Genomic DNA, 15,885 nt, shown 5'->3' on the forward strand with positions numbered 1-15,885 from the left:
CTTGAGGGCCCTATAAGCTCGCTCCCTCTCTAATCTCCTTTGCAGCCTGCCCCTGCCAGCTCTCCACCCTTCCAGCTTTCAGCACCGTGTCTTCTACATAGGAGGCAGCAAATTGCTTTTTACCAACCATGTCAGACTACTGAGCAGCAGATCTGACCCACAGGCTGGGAGTTCAATCCCAGCTGGGCACCTAGCTTTCAGAATCCTTGGGAGCGACAGCAAGGGGGATTCCCACCCTGAAAAGAACTTGAGAAGAGGCAAGTTATTACTTTCCATGTTTAGCTTTACTACTACTCTAATACACATATAGTTTTTCATTTTCTTGGCTTTTTATTTATTTAGTTACATCTTGATTTTTATTTATTAAACATGAGTGTGTTCCCAGTAAAGGAAATGATTTTTTAAATACCTTAAAATTACTTCCAATCTTACCCCCCAGATACACATGAACTCTTTTCACTTTTGTATCTTCATGTTCCATCCTCGCCCATAGAAATTCATATCCTCCACAGACACAGCATAACGTTGCTAACATTTAATAGTCTACCGTAGTTTTCTTTCTTGGTATTATACCATGAAATATTTTTCTATATTTCCACATAGTTTTGGGATGTTTTTCTTTTTTGGACACGCCCAAGGCATGTGGAAGTTGCCAGGCCAGGGACCGAACTCATGCCACAGCAGTGAATCAAGTCACAGCAGAAACAATGCTGGGTCTTTAACCCACTAGGCCACCAGTCCTAAGGGACCTTTTTAAAAATAGGCTGCAAAATAGTCTATCAAGTATTCACACCTAAGCTTAAATGGTTTGATCTTGTTCCTCATACATTTGTTCCTCATTCCAGGAGGGGTGATCATAAGCAAAGGTGACGATATTATTCTTGGGTACTGGGTACAATATTATTCTTGGTTACTGGGTACTTACATTTCAAATACACTCACAAGTAGAGCCAAACTCCATTAGTTAATCATTCAGGAAGCATTATTAAATCTCCATTAACATGTCTTCATCATTCTCTTTGCAATGTGGATTAACTAGACTACCATGCAAGCTTGCTTAAGGCAGCCCCTTACGTTTCTTTTTATGCAGAAAATACTTAGTAATTTAAGATAGCAATATCACAGCACAACCACCTCTAGGCTGTCAGCGTGCCCTCTAAAACCAGAGCAGCGCCTCCCTTGATGTCCACTCGTCCATCAGGACGCAGTGAAATCTTCAGTTCTCCTCCCCGGCTGGAACACTGAAAGGCTAAAAAAAAAAAAAACATAAAATGATTCACAAATTAAGACTGTTTTCACCTTTTACTTTTTTTGCCACACCCGTGGCACATGGAAGTTTCCAGGATCAAACAGGCACCACGGATGTTCCGATTATGGTTCCGCGGTAATGAACCTGACTAGTATCCATGAGGATGCAGGTTCGACCCCTGGCCTCACTCAGCAGGTTAAGAAGCCAGCATTGTTGTGAGCTGCTATGGAGGCTGCAGACGCGGATTGGGTCTGGCGTTGCTGTGGCTGTGGCGTAAGCTGGCAGCTGCAGTTCCAGTTAGACCTTTAGCCTGGGAGCCTTCATATGTTGCAGGCACAGCTGTTAAAAAGCAAACAAAAACCAAATAAATCAACAAGCCAAACAGAAATACATAGATACAGAGAACAGAGAGTGGTTACCAGAGGGGAAGGGGCAAGGAAGGGCAGGGGGATCAAAACGGATAAAGGGGATCAACTGTACAGTAAAGGTCAGATAATAGATTTTTGGTGGTGAGCATATTGTAGGGTAGACAAAAGCAGAAATACAATGTACACATAAAACATAAAATCAATGTTATCTCAATAAAAATCAATTCATTAAAAAAATTTTTTAAAGAATGTACCCCTTCATTTGCTCATGGTATTGCCTAGCCCATCCTGTTTTGAGGACTGAGAAGCCACACATGAGATTTGATCAGCAAAATACAACTCCACATCTTCCCTCCCTGGGCCACTTCTTCTATAAGTTTCTATAATGCCCCAAACACACCCCACCCATAGTTTCCTCCTTGGCTCTGCCTAGCAATAAGCAAAGACATGTGAAAAGATAAAGGCTAGGACTAAAAGTCTCAGAAGATAAAGGGGGGTGCTCTTGGCGCTACAGAGAGGACCCCATCTTCCCAGGTCTGAATAGGACAAAGGGAGTTCATTCACTCATGGTTGTTATCAAACAACCACATGGGTGAGGCAAACATAATGCACAGCTTCAGCCTTCCGGGAGCTTAGGGGAGTGATAAGGCTCACTAAAGAAAGAGAACAGCCAGAGTTCCTGCTATGGCTCAGTGGAAAGGAATCTGACTAGCATCCATGAGGACATAGGTTCAATCCCTGGCCTCACTCAGTGAGTTAAGGATCTGGCATTGGTGTAGATCACAGATGCAGCTCGGACATCCTATTGCTGTGGCTGTGGCATAGGCCAGCGGCTACAGCCCCTATTCGAACCCTAGCCTGGGAACCTCCATATGCAAAGGGTTCAGCCCTAAAAAGACAAAGAAAGGAAGGAAGGAAGGAAGAAAGGAAGAAAACAGCCACCCTGCTATCCCCAAATCAGGGTCACAGAGGCTTAACCAGCCCACTAAGTAAGACCCCCATTCTTTAAGGTCAAACTCCCACTTTGATTATGTAACTTGTACCACATACAGGCTACTAGCTGTGTAGCCACCATTGGCTGCCATCTATTTTCTCTGCCTTGAATGATACATTAATCACTAGGAGACTTGGTTCCAAAGCAATTTGCTTGATTTAATCCCATAACTACCAATGTCAGTAAGGAACCTTGGTAATCATTCAGTCTCGGCTTGTCACATTATAAACAGTCTTTCTGGGAGTTCCTTGGTGGCTCAGTGGGTTAAGGATCTGGTGTTTTCACTGCTATGGCTTGGGTTTGATCCCTGGCCCAGGAACTTCTGCATGCCTCGGGCACTGCCAAATAAATAAATAAACAAATAACCTTTCCGGGCCAAAATTACACAGCCAGTTAACCTTATTCAACAAATATTTATTGGGCACTTACTGTATTAGAAGTGTGTCTGTGTGTTGGGAGAGACAGAGGTGGAAGATGTTTGGGGTGGAGGATGTTTTGAGTAGAAGGTTCAGAGTGAAGGAATTAAAAACTTTTTGCTTTCATGTGGGTGATAGTTAATATTTTATTACATCTTCAAGTGCGCAGTACATATGAGAAGGAATACTAGCTTAAAGTTAAGCAAAAATTTTTTTTTAATTTGAAAAAGAGCTATCTTACCATGCATGTCTTTCTTCCCCAGTTGCTGGGACCAGTAGCTGCTGAGAACAGTATGCGCAGACCCTTAAAAGAAGTGAAAAGTTATAGTACAATCCCAAAGAAAACAGGGGTAACCTTGTGGTATATTCACAATCAACCAACTCTCCAGCTTGACCGCAGACGACTTAGCCATTATGTTGGCTGTGACCACAAAAGAGTGTGGAATTATGAATGGAAATAGAAAGGAAGAAAGAATTTGTGGATAAGCTCCTTCCAAAGATGTATCCGCTGTGTCTAATACCTTCTGAAGACTGAATTAAATTGCAGGTTTTCATTCTTGTCTGGTCTGCCAGTTCATTGTCAGCCCATAGTAGGAGACTCAAGGTCTTCACATAAATCCGTCTGCATCTTTCAAGAGAAAATATCTCCTTCCTCCTAAGACACACATGCAAGGAAAGCTAGGGAACTTTGACAAAAGGCCAATTTTTCCACCAAGCCCACATTCCAGGTTTTTGGTGCCAAAAGAAATTTAAGTGAGGTTTTTTTTTTTTTTTTCACTTGATTCCTCATGATTTCTAGGTTTAGATCAGAGAATAGATATTAAAATGAAATAAAATAGAAAGTAATAACTGACGGGAAAGTCTTTGGGAGAGAAAAGGATGGTTCAGATAAAGTCCATCCTTCAGGAAAACTTACTAAATGTTCTTGGTGCCCAAGCATCCCAGTGTGCCTGAGACAGTCCTGGGTTAACCCTGAAGATCCATCCTATGTGCTAAGCCCCTCAGTCTCAAGAAAACTGAGATGGTTGGTCACCACTGTCCAAAGACCTTCCCACTATAGAAAAGCATCATTACAGGGAGAGAAGCTTGCCCTCTGTGCTAATTAAAATCTTTGTGAAGCAGCTGTGCCTGCATAAATCCACTCAGAACTTCTTTTCCATAGGGGAAGGTTGAGTTGGACTGTTGGGATGTCATTGGGTATTTTCCTGAGTCTTTAAAAGTGCTTGCTTGCTGAGCTTTGAATTTCACATGCTTTGTTCCTCAGAGAGTAACTAAGTCAAGGCCCTGAAACCATCCCAGCCCCTACCGTCTGACCAGGACAGGAGCCTTGAAGTCTCTGCCCAGCCTCCTTCTGCTCTGGCCACCATCCCATCCACCAGCCTCCTCCATTGAGCATTCGCCCCTTTTACTGCTCAGCCCCCCTCTTCTCAAGAGGGATGAAAGCAGGAGGTTTCATATACTTGCACATCTTAGATTTCATCCCTCTGCTTCTGGCTGGTAAAAGACCCTGAATATCCACATTCCTGAACCCATTCCACCCACTTTGTGGGCAGGTCTGGGAAAGTGGGGTGGGGGTGGAGGGAAGAAACACTATTCCTGTCCCCATTTCCCACCTGCAGCTCAGGACTTTAATCCTTCACAAAAACCAAATCTTACCTAGATATCAATGATCATACAGGCTGGTCACTGAAAAGGACAAATGGCTTTGGGAATGTAGTGGACATTGGCCACTGGATTTTGCAAATGGCAGATCTGCAAGTGTTGGCTCAGGGAGCCACTTTTGTTGTTATTATTAAAATTCCTAGGAGTTTCTGTCATGGCTCAGCGGAAACGAATCTGACTAGCATCCATGAGGACACAGGTTTGATCCCTGGCCTTGTTCAGTGGGTTAATGATCCAGCATGGCCATGGGCTGTGGTGTAGGTCGAATACTCAGCTCGGATCCTGAGTTGCTGTGGCTGTGGCGTAGGCTGGCAGCTGTAGCTCTGATTCCACCCCTAGCCTGGGAACCTCCATATGCTGCAGGTGCAGCCCTAAAAAGACACACACAAAAAATAACCAATAGCATTTAGCACTTATCATGTGCCAGGCACCATGCTAATCACTTATCAGGCACTGTGTTGACCTAACCCTATGAGGCATTATCCATATTTTGTAGAGAAGGAACATTAAGTCATTTGCTCAAGGTCAACAGCGAGGAAGCTAGGATCCAAACCCAGGCAATCTGACACTCAGGTTTGACCCTGCTATTTTGCCTCCTTAATTCTGTGGTTTTTACGTGAGACCTCAGAGAAGGGATAGGGGAAGGGGAGGTAGGGAAACAAAGGCCGCTCAAACCCCAAACAACCTGAAAGGTCACGTGAAGGGCACTTAAACAGCTGTTTGTCATCCTCCTCCTCCATGTTTAGCCCTCCTCAGGACTCAAGTCAGAACGTATCTGTACCAGGGAGTTCCTGTTGTGGTTCAGCGGTAATGAACCCAATATTATCCATGACAACAAGGGTTTGATCCCTGGCCTCACTCAGTGAGTTAAGGATCTGGCATTGCCATGAGCTGTGGTGTAGGTCACAGACGCAGCTCAGATCCCGTACTGCTGTGGCTATGGCCTGCAGCTACAGCTTTGATTTGACCCCTAGCCTTCGAACTTACATATGCTGCAGGTGCGGCCCTAAAGCGACAAAAAAATAAATAAATAAAAATACCTGTTACAGGGTCTTCAGCCACACCAACCCACGGAGCGAAATATCTGGAGTAAAAGTCAAATGCTGGAATCTGCCCACCAGGCTCCCCCTTGAGGGTGAGAATGAGTCCTTTCACCTTCCCTGTGTTGTCCACTTGCAGCAGATTCTGTGTGTTCACTCTCAGGTTCTCCAGAAATGACCTTGTTCATGAACGGGATGGATGAGGACAAACCCTTCCCACAGACAACCCACCGCCCAGACTGTAGAAGGCCAGGGATCAGCTTGCCCAGGAGGGTGGGGAGAGCAAGTACAATGCCTTCCTGCCCAGGAACAAAACTCTCTGGCTGCCTAAATCATGGTTCGACTAAACACAGCATAGCCAGACCAAGACAGAGCTACAAACTTGGATGCCCAGCCCTCCCCACAGTGCTGACAAAGCAAAAGATCTTGCTTACCTGTCGTAAATATCACTGAGCCGGACAAGGAGCTTCTGGGTATCTGGAGAATAGCGGACGTCCTGAACCAGTGTGTCACCTATGGCTGTCTGTGGAGACAGACCAAAACTTCCTCAGGAGTGTTTCCCTGTATGGAGAACCACCTCTCAGGAGCTTCCGCCCTCTGCCAGGCATACCCAACATCTCCAATCCCAAGAGTTTTGATTCAGTTTTCAGATTCAAGGTATTGTTCAGAGAGGGCCAGTTTCCTGGTGACCGGAGGCCTCAATGAGTTGAGTTTATCCTCTGAGAACCAAAGATGGGCATCATTGATGCATGTTACTACATGCCTCAACACACAACTCCTTCAAATGGGTATTCTCCCCATAGATAAGGAGCAAGATTTACAGAGATCCAGGAAGTCTCTCTCTTTCTTTCTCTCTCTCTCTCTCTCTTTCTCTCTCTCTCTCTCTCTCTCTCTCTCTCTCTCTCACACACACACACACACACACACACCCTTTGACCTGGTCACACACACACACACACACACACACACACACACACACCCTTTGACCTGGTCTGAGGGCCCTGGAGTCAAAGCTCTGAATCACATCTGGCTACTCTCTGTAGAGGTGGGGGCCTCATGCCGGTATGTCAGAGTTGTTGTGAAGATTAAATGAAATAATATAGCTGGAGTTCCTGCAGCAGCAACCAGAAGAGTCCCCACAGGCCAGCAGTCTGCAAGTGGGGACTGGAGCACTCGTCTCAGTGCTGCTCTGCTTGGCAAGCTCACTGTTTTCACTTCACTGGCATGCGACAGAACAAGAACATAGCAAGGTTTTCTAAAGACACCTTGATTCACCCTTTACCTAAGAGTCCACATCACCGTGCTCATACCCAAGACATTTATCTCTTGGCTTGGGTGCTGAGGGAGACTATGAGGGGACAGAAGCCCCTCTGAGTCATCCTTTGGCACCAACGCTGGCTACTGGGAGAATAGACAAGAATTACATGGTAGCTGCCTGGTTGTCATTAGGTAGCTTCGGGTTCCCTAATCTTTAGGGACTGAGATGCTCTAGGGGCCATGGCCAAGACTCTCAGCTGTGGGTACTCCCTGGGATGTCTGCTTCTGTTACCACTGCTGACCAAGGTCTGTCCCTCCAGAAATGGGAACTCCTACAGCCAGATCTCATCTGCTCTCCAGGGCCTCTTGATCTCTCTGAAGGGGCATCCAGCTCTTCTCTGCATGGTTCCTTATGTCAATTTGAAAGTTTTAATTCATGGCTGAAAAACTTATTGCCAGTTTCTAAGAACACGAACTAACCAAAAACAAACAAAAAAACAACAAAAAACACCCCACAATAAATAACCCTTCTGCATCCCCATTTTACACATGCTGACCCTTAGGCTTAGAGAGATCTGGTTAAGTTCATGAACAAGGTCTACCAATATGAGTATTTTCCATTTTCTTGCCAATATGCTTAAAGCAGTTCATTAATGAATTTCGCTTGTCTCCCAAAAACTAAGCCATAGATGGAGCTGAATGTAAAATCAGAATCCATAATACTTGCTTCTACTCTTTGAAAACTAGTTTAGATATTAAACTTAGATAAACTTTGAAGAGATTATAAATGCTGTAGTTGATAACTCACTGAGAAATACCCAGTACTACCCAGAAGAGGCCACTTTACAGAATCATGTTTTCTTTTGGCAGCCCTTGGCCTAGTCCTGATCTGGGTGCTTTCTTCTCTACAAACTAAACACCTGGCCATCAGGGCTGCTCTGGCCTTCTGGAATCTCCAAGAGACAACTGTAGTTCCAACTGCACAGGGTGACAGCGAGAATTATGTGAAAAAATGCATTAAAATGCTTAGTGCATCATATTGTGTAAAGATACTCTAAAAATATTCTTTATTATCAGAGTTCCCTTGTGGCATGGTGGGTTAAGGATCTGACATTGTCACTGCGGCAGCCCAGGATGCTACTGTGGCACAGGTTCAATCCCTGGCCCAGGAACCTCCATGTGCCATGGGCATGGCCAAAAAAAAAGTGTTCTTTATTAAATCTTCACTATTACTATTATTGTTAAGCCCCACCCCTACATATACCCCTTGAGGAAACCAGTCTTCATATCTTGTCTTTTCTACTGAGGTACCCATCCTTTCCTGCCCTCCTCCATCTCAGCCCCCTCATCTCAGCCTTATTCTCCCCCTGAGGGGTTCAGGACATGACAGCTGCCAAGAAGTTTCCATTCTTTTCTTTTATTCTCAGCCTGCCATGTAGCAGTCTCCCCTCCCCAACCCTTCCATGGAGGCTAACTGGATAATGAAGAGACAGGGAAAACTGGTCAACCTTCTTACCAGACAGATTCAATATTAAAATTCAAACCTCAAATGCACCATACAGTATTCATCCAAGCTGAGAATAGAACATTGGTAGAAAGCCTATCTTTTGAAATCAAATGGTACCCAGTCTTTGTGCAAACAATAAACAATGATCAAATCACATGAGCTCAGGTTTGATTCTTTTCACCAACCTTTATCAAGTCCTCCACTTCAGGGAAGTCCTAGATCAAGATAAAAGATAAAACCATTGTAAAACAGGCAAACCTTCAGTTTGACACAGTATTTACAGCAATAATTAAAAGCAACTGACCTGGGGTTGGGCTGGATAAAGAGGCAGGTCCAGGATGATACCATCCTCTGCTCTTCTGGCCTTTAGTTCCCCACTCAGAGTGACAAAGGTTAGAGTGCTATTCACGTTTTCTGGCCAAAAAAAAGAATTTTATTTTGTCAATTAGAAAACTCTTTGAATCAATAGGAAAATAAACTTTCTTACATAGTTGCATGTCTGTGTGTGGTCTTAGATTCTCTGACAGTGCTGCCTTTCCCATAAAGGGGACTCAGACTTGGGTTACTGGGGTCCCAAGTGGAGAAAACCCTCACTGGATTCTAACTTGAGAAACAAAAACATAACTGATTAGACTTGACAACATACTGTGCCCTTGAGAAAATTATTCAACCTCCTTAAACCACTATTTCCTCATCAATAAAATGGGGAAATAATTAAACTATACTAATTTCACTTTACCAATAAAATGGAGGTAGTAATTAAACCCAGCTCATAGGGATGCTATAATTTTTTCAAATGCAGATTTTTAAATATCCCCCCATAGGACTATAGAGTTATAAACACTTCTAGTTTAAGATACACCAAGGGGATGACAAATAGAATATACATGTTATGGACAATGGTCTGATATAAACAAATCAAGCTTACTACAAACAAACCAAGCTATACCAAATTTTTTACTTTGGACCACAAGCCCTAATATAATACCCCTTCATGTTAGTGATACACTCGGGCCACTTATCTCAATGTGGGTAACATTTTTTTAGTGAAAACAAAGATTTGTGACTTAATTCTTTTTCTCCTAATATTTCTGTAAAACTTAACCATATCTCAAAGGTGAGGAAATACGGGAGTTCTCGTTGTGGCGCAGCAGAAACAAATCAGACTAGTAATCATAAGGTTGCAGGTTTGATCCCTGGCCTCGTCAGTGGGTTAGGGAACCAGCATTGCTGTGAGCTGTGGTGTAGGTCGCAGACACAGCTCAGATCCTGAGTTGCTGTCCTGTGGTGTAGGCTGGCAGCTACAGCTCTGATTTGACCCCTAGCCTGGGAACCTCCACATGCCACGAGTGCAGCCCTAAAAAGGAAAAAAAAAGAAAAAAGTTTAAAAAATTTTTCTATTATAGTTGTTTTACGATGTTCTGTCAATTTCCACTATAAAAATTTACATTCTGAAGCCAAAAGTTTAATTCTTCTCATTATCATTAGTGTAAGACATCATTATTTACAAATAATTTTTTGGTAAATTTTCTCATGGAGGACTATTGGGCTTTTCTTTGTTGCCCCCATTTTGCAACTCAACTTCTTCCTCTGTTATCCTGCTTTCTTTACTCCCCTCCCAACTCTGACCCAAGAATACCACCTCCAGTTCTTTCAGCATGCCAATGTCTCAGAATATGCTTCCTGGGGGAACTTTCCCCGTAATATCCTCCCTTACTCAGCATCTAAGTAACTCCCCAAAGAACTTCCTTTTCTAACCCCTGCCCCCACTCCCTACAGTTACCCCTCTGTCATATCATCCTGCTTATTTCCTTCTTTAACTTTCTACTTGTTGTCCACGCTTGTTCATGGCAGCTTCCATCTCTATTTTAGGGCATTTCCAGGCATCTCCCCTCTGCCCCATTCCCACAAAGCCCTAACCTTTATCTATTATGCTAAGTGTAGCTGAGATGGAAATTGGTAGGATTAAGGAGCTGCATCCCCTCTTCACAAGGTAAATGTGCATAGCTGGAGCTCATACATCTTTAAAATTCAGAGTAAAGAAGGTCTTGTTGGAGTTCCCTTGTGACAGAGCAGGTTAAGGATCTGGCATTTTCACTGAGCGGCTTGGGTCACTGCTATGCTGCAGGTTCAATCTGTGGCCTGGGAACTTCCAGATGCCTCAGGCATGGCCAAAAAAAAGAATAAATAAACTCTTGTGAAATGAATTTCAGCATGGGTGGGGACATATTTGGGGCAAAGAATGACTTTTGGTTCCCCAATATCATATCATGGTAGACACCTTTTCTGCCTTGCAAGCTCTCCTCTTTTTTGGTCACAGAAATCTCCTATTTAAAATAAAATGTCTCCCTGGTGGTCTAGCGGCTGGGATTCGTTGTAGACATTCTATAACACTAGCATCACACTAATATCAAAACCAGACAAAGATACTACCAAAAAAAAAAACTATAGGCCAATATAGTTGATGAATATAAACGCAAAAATTCTCAGCAAAATTTTAGCCAACCAAATCCAACAACATATAAAAAGGATTATATACCACAATCAAGTGGGATTCATCCCAGGTACACAAGGGTCATTCAATATACGCAAATCAATCAACATCATACACCACCATTAACAAAAGAAATGTCAAAAACCACGTTATCATCACAATAGATGCAGAAAAGGCATTTGACAAAGTCCAATATTCATTCATAATCAAAACTCTTACCAAAGTGGGTATAAAGGGAACATACCTTAACATAATCAAAGCCATTTCTGACAAGCCCACAGCAAATATAATACTCAATGAAGAAAAGCTGAAAGTCTTCTGGCTAAAATCTGGAACAAGACAAGAATGTCCACTTTCACCACTTTTATTCAATATAGTATTAGAAGTCCCAGCCACAGCAATCAGACAAACAAAAGAAATAAGAGGTATCCAAACAGAAAGAGAAGAGGTAAAACTGTCACTGTACACAGATGACATGATAATATATATAGAAAACCCTAAGTATTTAAACCCAAAAACTACTCGAATTGAACAACAAATTCAGCAAAGTAGCAGAATATAAGATTAACATTCAGAAATCAACTGCGTTTCTGTACACTAACAAGGAAATATTAGAAAAAGAATACAAAAATAAAATATCTTTTAAAATTGTACCCCAAAAAATCAAATACCTGGAAATAAACCTGACCAAGGAGGTGAAAGACTTAGATGCTGAGAACTATAAAACATTAACCAAGGAAATTAAAGAGAATTCAAAGAAATGGAAAGATATTCCATGCTCCTGGGTTGGAAAAATTAATATTGTAAAAATGGCCATACTACCCAAAACAATTTACAGATTCAATGCAATCCCTATCAAATTACCCATGACATTTTTCACAGAACTAGAACAAATAATCCAAAAATGTATATGGAACCACGAAAGACCCAGAATTGCCAAAGCAATCCTGAGGAACAAAAACCAAGCAGGAGGCATAAATCTCCCAGACTTCAGTCAATATTACAAAGCTACAGAAATCAAGACAGTGTGGTACTGGCACCAAAACACACATACAGACCAATGGAACAGAACAGAGAACCCAGAAATAAACCCAGACACCTATGGTCAATTAATCTTTGACAAAGAAGGCAAGACTATAAAATGGGAAAAAGACAGTCTTTTCAGCAAGTGGTTCTGGGAAAACTGGACAGCTGCATGCACATCAATGAAACTGGAACACAACCTCATACCATGCACAAAAATAAACTCAAAATAGCTTAAAGACTTAAACATAAGACAAGATGCCATCAAACTCCTAGAAGACAACACAGGCAAAACATTCTCTGTTATCAACCTTGCAAATATTTTATCAGGTCAGTCTCCCAAAGCAACAGAAATAAAAGCAAAAATAAACCAATGGGACCTAATCAAACTGACAAGCATTTGCACAGCAAAGGAAGCCATAAAAAAAAAAAAAGACAACTTATAGACTGGGAGAAAATAGTTTCAAATGATGCAACTGACAAGGGCTTAATCTCTAAAACACACAAGCAACTTACACAACTCAACAGCAAAAAAGCCAACAACCCAATGGAAAAATGGGCCAAAGACCTGAATAGACATTTCTCCAAAGATATACAGATGGCCAACAGGCACATGAAAAAATGCCCAACATCACTGATTATTAGAGAAATGCAAATCAAAACTACTACCTTACACCAGTAAGAATGGCCATCATTAATAAGTCTACAAATAAATGCTGGAAAGGGTGTGGAGAAAAGAGAACCCTCCTGCACTGTTGGTGGGAATGTAAATTGGTACAACCACTATGGAGACACCTTAGAAAACTATACATAGAACTACCATATGACCTAGCAATCCCACTCTTGGGCATATGTCCAGACAAAACTTTCCTTGAAAAAGACACATGCACCCACATGTTCACTGCAGCACTATTCACAAGAGCCAAGACATGGAAACAACCTAAATGTCCATCAACAGATGATTGGATTAAGAAGATGTAGTATATATACACAATGGAATACCATTCAGCCATTAAAAAAAAAAAAAGAATGCCATTTGCAGCAACATGGATGGAACTAGAGACTCTCATACTAAGTGAAGTCAGAAAGAGAAAAACAAATACCATATGATATCACTTATATCTGGAATCTAATATATGGCACAAAGAACCTTTCCACAGAAAAGAAAATCACGGACAAGGAGAACAGACTTGTGTTTGCCAAGGGGGAGGGGGAGGGAGTAGGAATTTGGGGTTAATAGATGCAAACTATTGCATTTGGAATGGGTAAGCAACGAGATGCTGCTCTATAGTGTTGGGAACTATATCTAGTCACTTATGATGGAGCATGATAATGTTAGAAAAAAGTATATATATATATGTGTGTGTGTGTGTGTGTGTGTGTCACTGGGTCACCTTGCCATACAGTAGAAAATTGACAGAACACCGTAAACCAGCTCTAACAGAAAAAATAAAAATCATTATTAAAAAATTTTTTTTAGGAGTTCCCATCGTGACTCAGTGGTTAACAAATCCTACTAGGAACCATGAGGTTGCGGGTTCGATCCCTGGCCTCGCTCAGTGGGTTAAGGATCCAGCATTGCTATGAGCTGTGGTGTATGTAGGTCGCAGACGCAGCTTGGATCTGGCGTTGCTGTGGCTCTGGCGTAGGCCGGCAGCTGTAGCTCCTATTGGACCCCTAGCCTGGGAACCTCCATATGCCGCCGGTGCAGCCCTAAAAAGACAAAAACACAAAAAATAAAATAAAACGGCATTCCAGGGAACAAAAATCATGACTTTCCAACACACCTGGCACATAGAAAGGTCAAAGTGTTATATAAAGTTGCTGTTTTTGTTTTTGCACATGAATTGCTTGAAATAAACGTTACAATATCACTAAGCCAGTCACAGGAAAGAATGTGATAGGTTTTTTAAATATTTGCTATTTGCTAAATGGTAAGTTTATAAAAGAAAAATCACTTTACTTATTTTGTGAAACAGCACAGCTGCAGAAGCCAGGGTAGCGTGGCCACAGAGAGGAACCTCACTCACTGGCGTGAACCACCTTAGTCCAAAGCAGGAAGCTTCAGAGGAGAAAAGTCAAAAAGAGACGAGATCATTCCCATATGAATGGGTTGCAAACTTTTCCTTTTCTTATTCTTTTCTAAATATTTCACTAACATGATTAATCACTGAAACATGTTGTGAAAGGTGGAGTGAAGTTCAGGCAAGCCTCCTAGGGTTTCCAGTGCTAGATCTGGAGCTGAGACATTCAAATTCACCAGCACCTGCTCCCTCAAATGAACTGAAAACCAAATCAGAAACTCCTCCCACCATCTCCTACTTGCATGCAAATAGTGAACAGACATTTCCCTTAAATATCATTCTCCCACTGGAAAAGCAGCTTCTAGTTTTCAAGAATGATTTTTTTTTTTTTTTTTTTTTTTTTTTTTTTTGTAAAGCATCTTTGGAGTGCCCACTGTGATGCAACAAGATCGGTAGTGCCTCTGGAGTTCTGGGATGCAGGTTCAATCCCCACCTGCCAGGCACAGTGAGTTAAGGATCTGGCCTTGTTGTACCTATGGCATAGGCTGCAACCACAGCTTGGCCTGGGAACTCCGTATGCCACAGAGAGCCAAAAACTAACAAACAAACAAATAAATAAGCATATTTACTCTGTGTAAAGTTGTCAGTTGGGTGTAATTTTCGGATAAAAGCAGTTTCAGAGAGGTTCATTTCCCTTGCAACTTTTTGATGCATGTCTTCATCCAATTTCTAAATTAGAAACGAAAGATTACTGAGACTCCAGAAATACAAATCAGACTTCCTTGGATAGCAACTGCCACTAGTAAACTACAGCTTATTACAATTGAAAGTTACATGCTTAAAAGGAAATAATTGCCAAAGAATCAAGGCACTTTTATAAAGACTGTTTCAGAAATCCATGCTTGTAGCACCATGTGAAGAGCTATAGATGTAAAAAGCTAGAGTAGATTCTGAAAACCCTACTGTCTTGGGATATCTTTTGCCAGATTATTACCTAGTCTATCCAAGAGAATGTGCTCTCTACTAAAAACAATTCTACAAATGGAAACTCTACAATCTCCCCTTCTTGTTTGATGAAGAGATGTCAGCACCTACTCTGAGCAGGTTGGACCATGGTGCCTCTGTTTTCACATAGTTCTCCCCCTTTCATGGGTCAGGCCTCAAGCCAGAGGTCACCTCCTCCAGGAAGCCTTCCAGACTGCTCTGTCTCTTCCCCACTGCTTAGACCACCTGAAATTACCTACTATTCCCCTTTACCATCTGCTCCCCCTACACTTCCTCTGAGTCTGAGCTTTATGAGGGTACCAACTGCATTCTCTTGCTTGGTCCTGGCTTAGAATAATGCTTGTATTCATCCTCAAATCACAAAAGCTCAATGAATATTTGCTGAAAATGTATTATTCAATTAATCTTCATGTTTACAACCCTCAACATCCACTTACAGACAAAGAAATTAAACACAGAAAGGTTGTGTAATATCCTAAGAAAAAGATATGCCTAGGAGGTTCCCGTTGTGGTGGCTCAGCAGGTTAAGAACCCAACTGATATCCATGAGGATTAGGGTTTGATCCCAGGCCTCGATCAGGGGATTAAGGATTGGCATTGTTGCAATCTGTAGTGTAAGTCACAGATGCAGCTTGGATCTGGCATTGCTAGGCTGTGGTATAGGCCTTCAGCTGCAGCTCCAATTTGACTCCTAGACTGGGAACTTCCATATGCCACAAGTGTGACCCTAAAAAATAAAAAAAAAATTAAAAAGAAATAAGAAAGAAAAAGGTATGCCTAAAAGATGGTACAGTGATTAAGAACAGGAGCTTTGTAAATGTTAAGAATGAGAGGAGTTAGAGGAAA

The 15,885-nt window shown here is 42.1% G+C and overlaps 1 protein-coding gene across 4 annotated transcripts in view; it reads right to left on the reverse strand.

Annotated features, from left to right (window-relative positions):
* Positions 1 to 265: 265 nt before the first annotated feature.
* Positions 266 to 15,885, reverse strand: part of PBLD (phenazine biosynthesis like protein domain containing) — a 43,699-nt gene continuing 28,079 nt past the window's right edge. For 2 of the 4 annotated variants that reach the window (XM_084997156.1, XM_003483485.5), the window contains exons 3-10: positions 14,664 to 14,763; positions 13,974 to 14,072; positions 8,798 to 8,907; positions 8,679 to 8,708; positions 6,164 to 6,252; positions 5,730 to 5,908; positions 3,269 to 3,331; positions 266 to 1,249 (exon numbers count right to left, since the gene is read on the reverse strand). In XM_084997156.1, coding sequence (XP_084853282.1) covers positions 1,137 to 1,249; positions 3,269 to 3,331; positions 5,730 to 5,908; positions 6,164 to 6,252; positions 8,679 to 8,708; positions 8,798 to 8,907; positions 13,974 to 14,072; positions 14,664 to 14,763 — 783 coding nt within the window. In that variant the 3' untranslated portion in view covers positions 266 to 1,136. The remainder of the gene's footprint in view (positions 1,250 to 3,268; positions 3,332 to 5,729; positions 5,909 to 6,163; positions 6,253 to 8,678; positions 8,709 to 8,797; positions 8,908 to 13,973; positions 14,073 to 14,663; positions 14,764 to 15,885) is intronic. The other 2 variants (XM_084997157.1, XM_021073529.2) reach the window with 1 other exon arrangement.

Source organism: Sus scrofa, chromosome 14, assembly GCF_054392235.1.
Source record: "Sus scrofa isolate SSC_HxYL_T2T_F1_AM1 chromosome 14, Sscrofa_HxYL_maternal_Yorkshire_Landrace_v2.0, whole genome shotgun sequence".
Classification (NCBI taxonomy): domain Eukaryota; kingdom Metazoa; phylum Chordata; class Mammalia; order Artiodactyla; family Suidae; genus Sus; species Sus scrofa.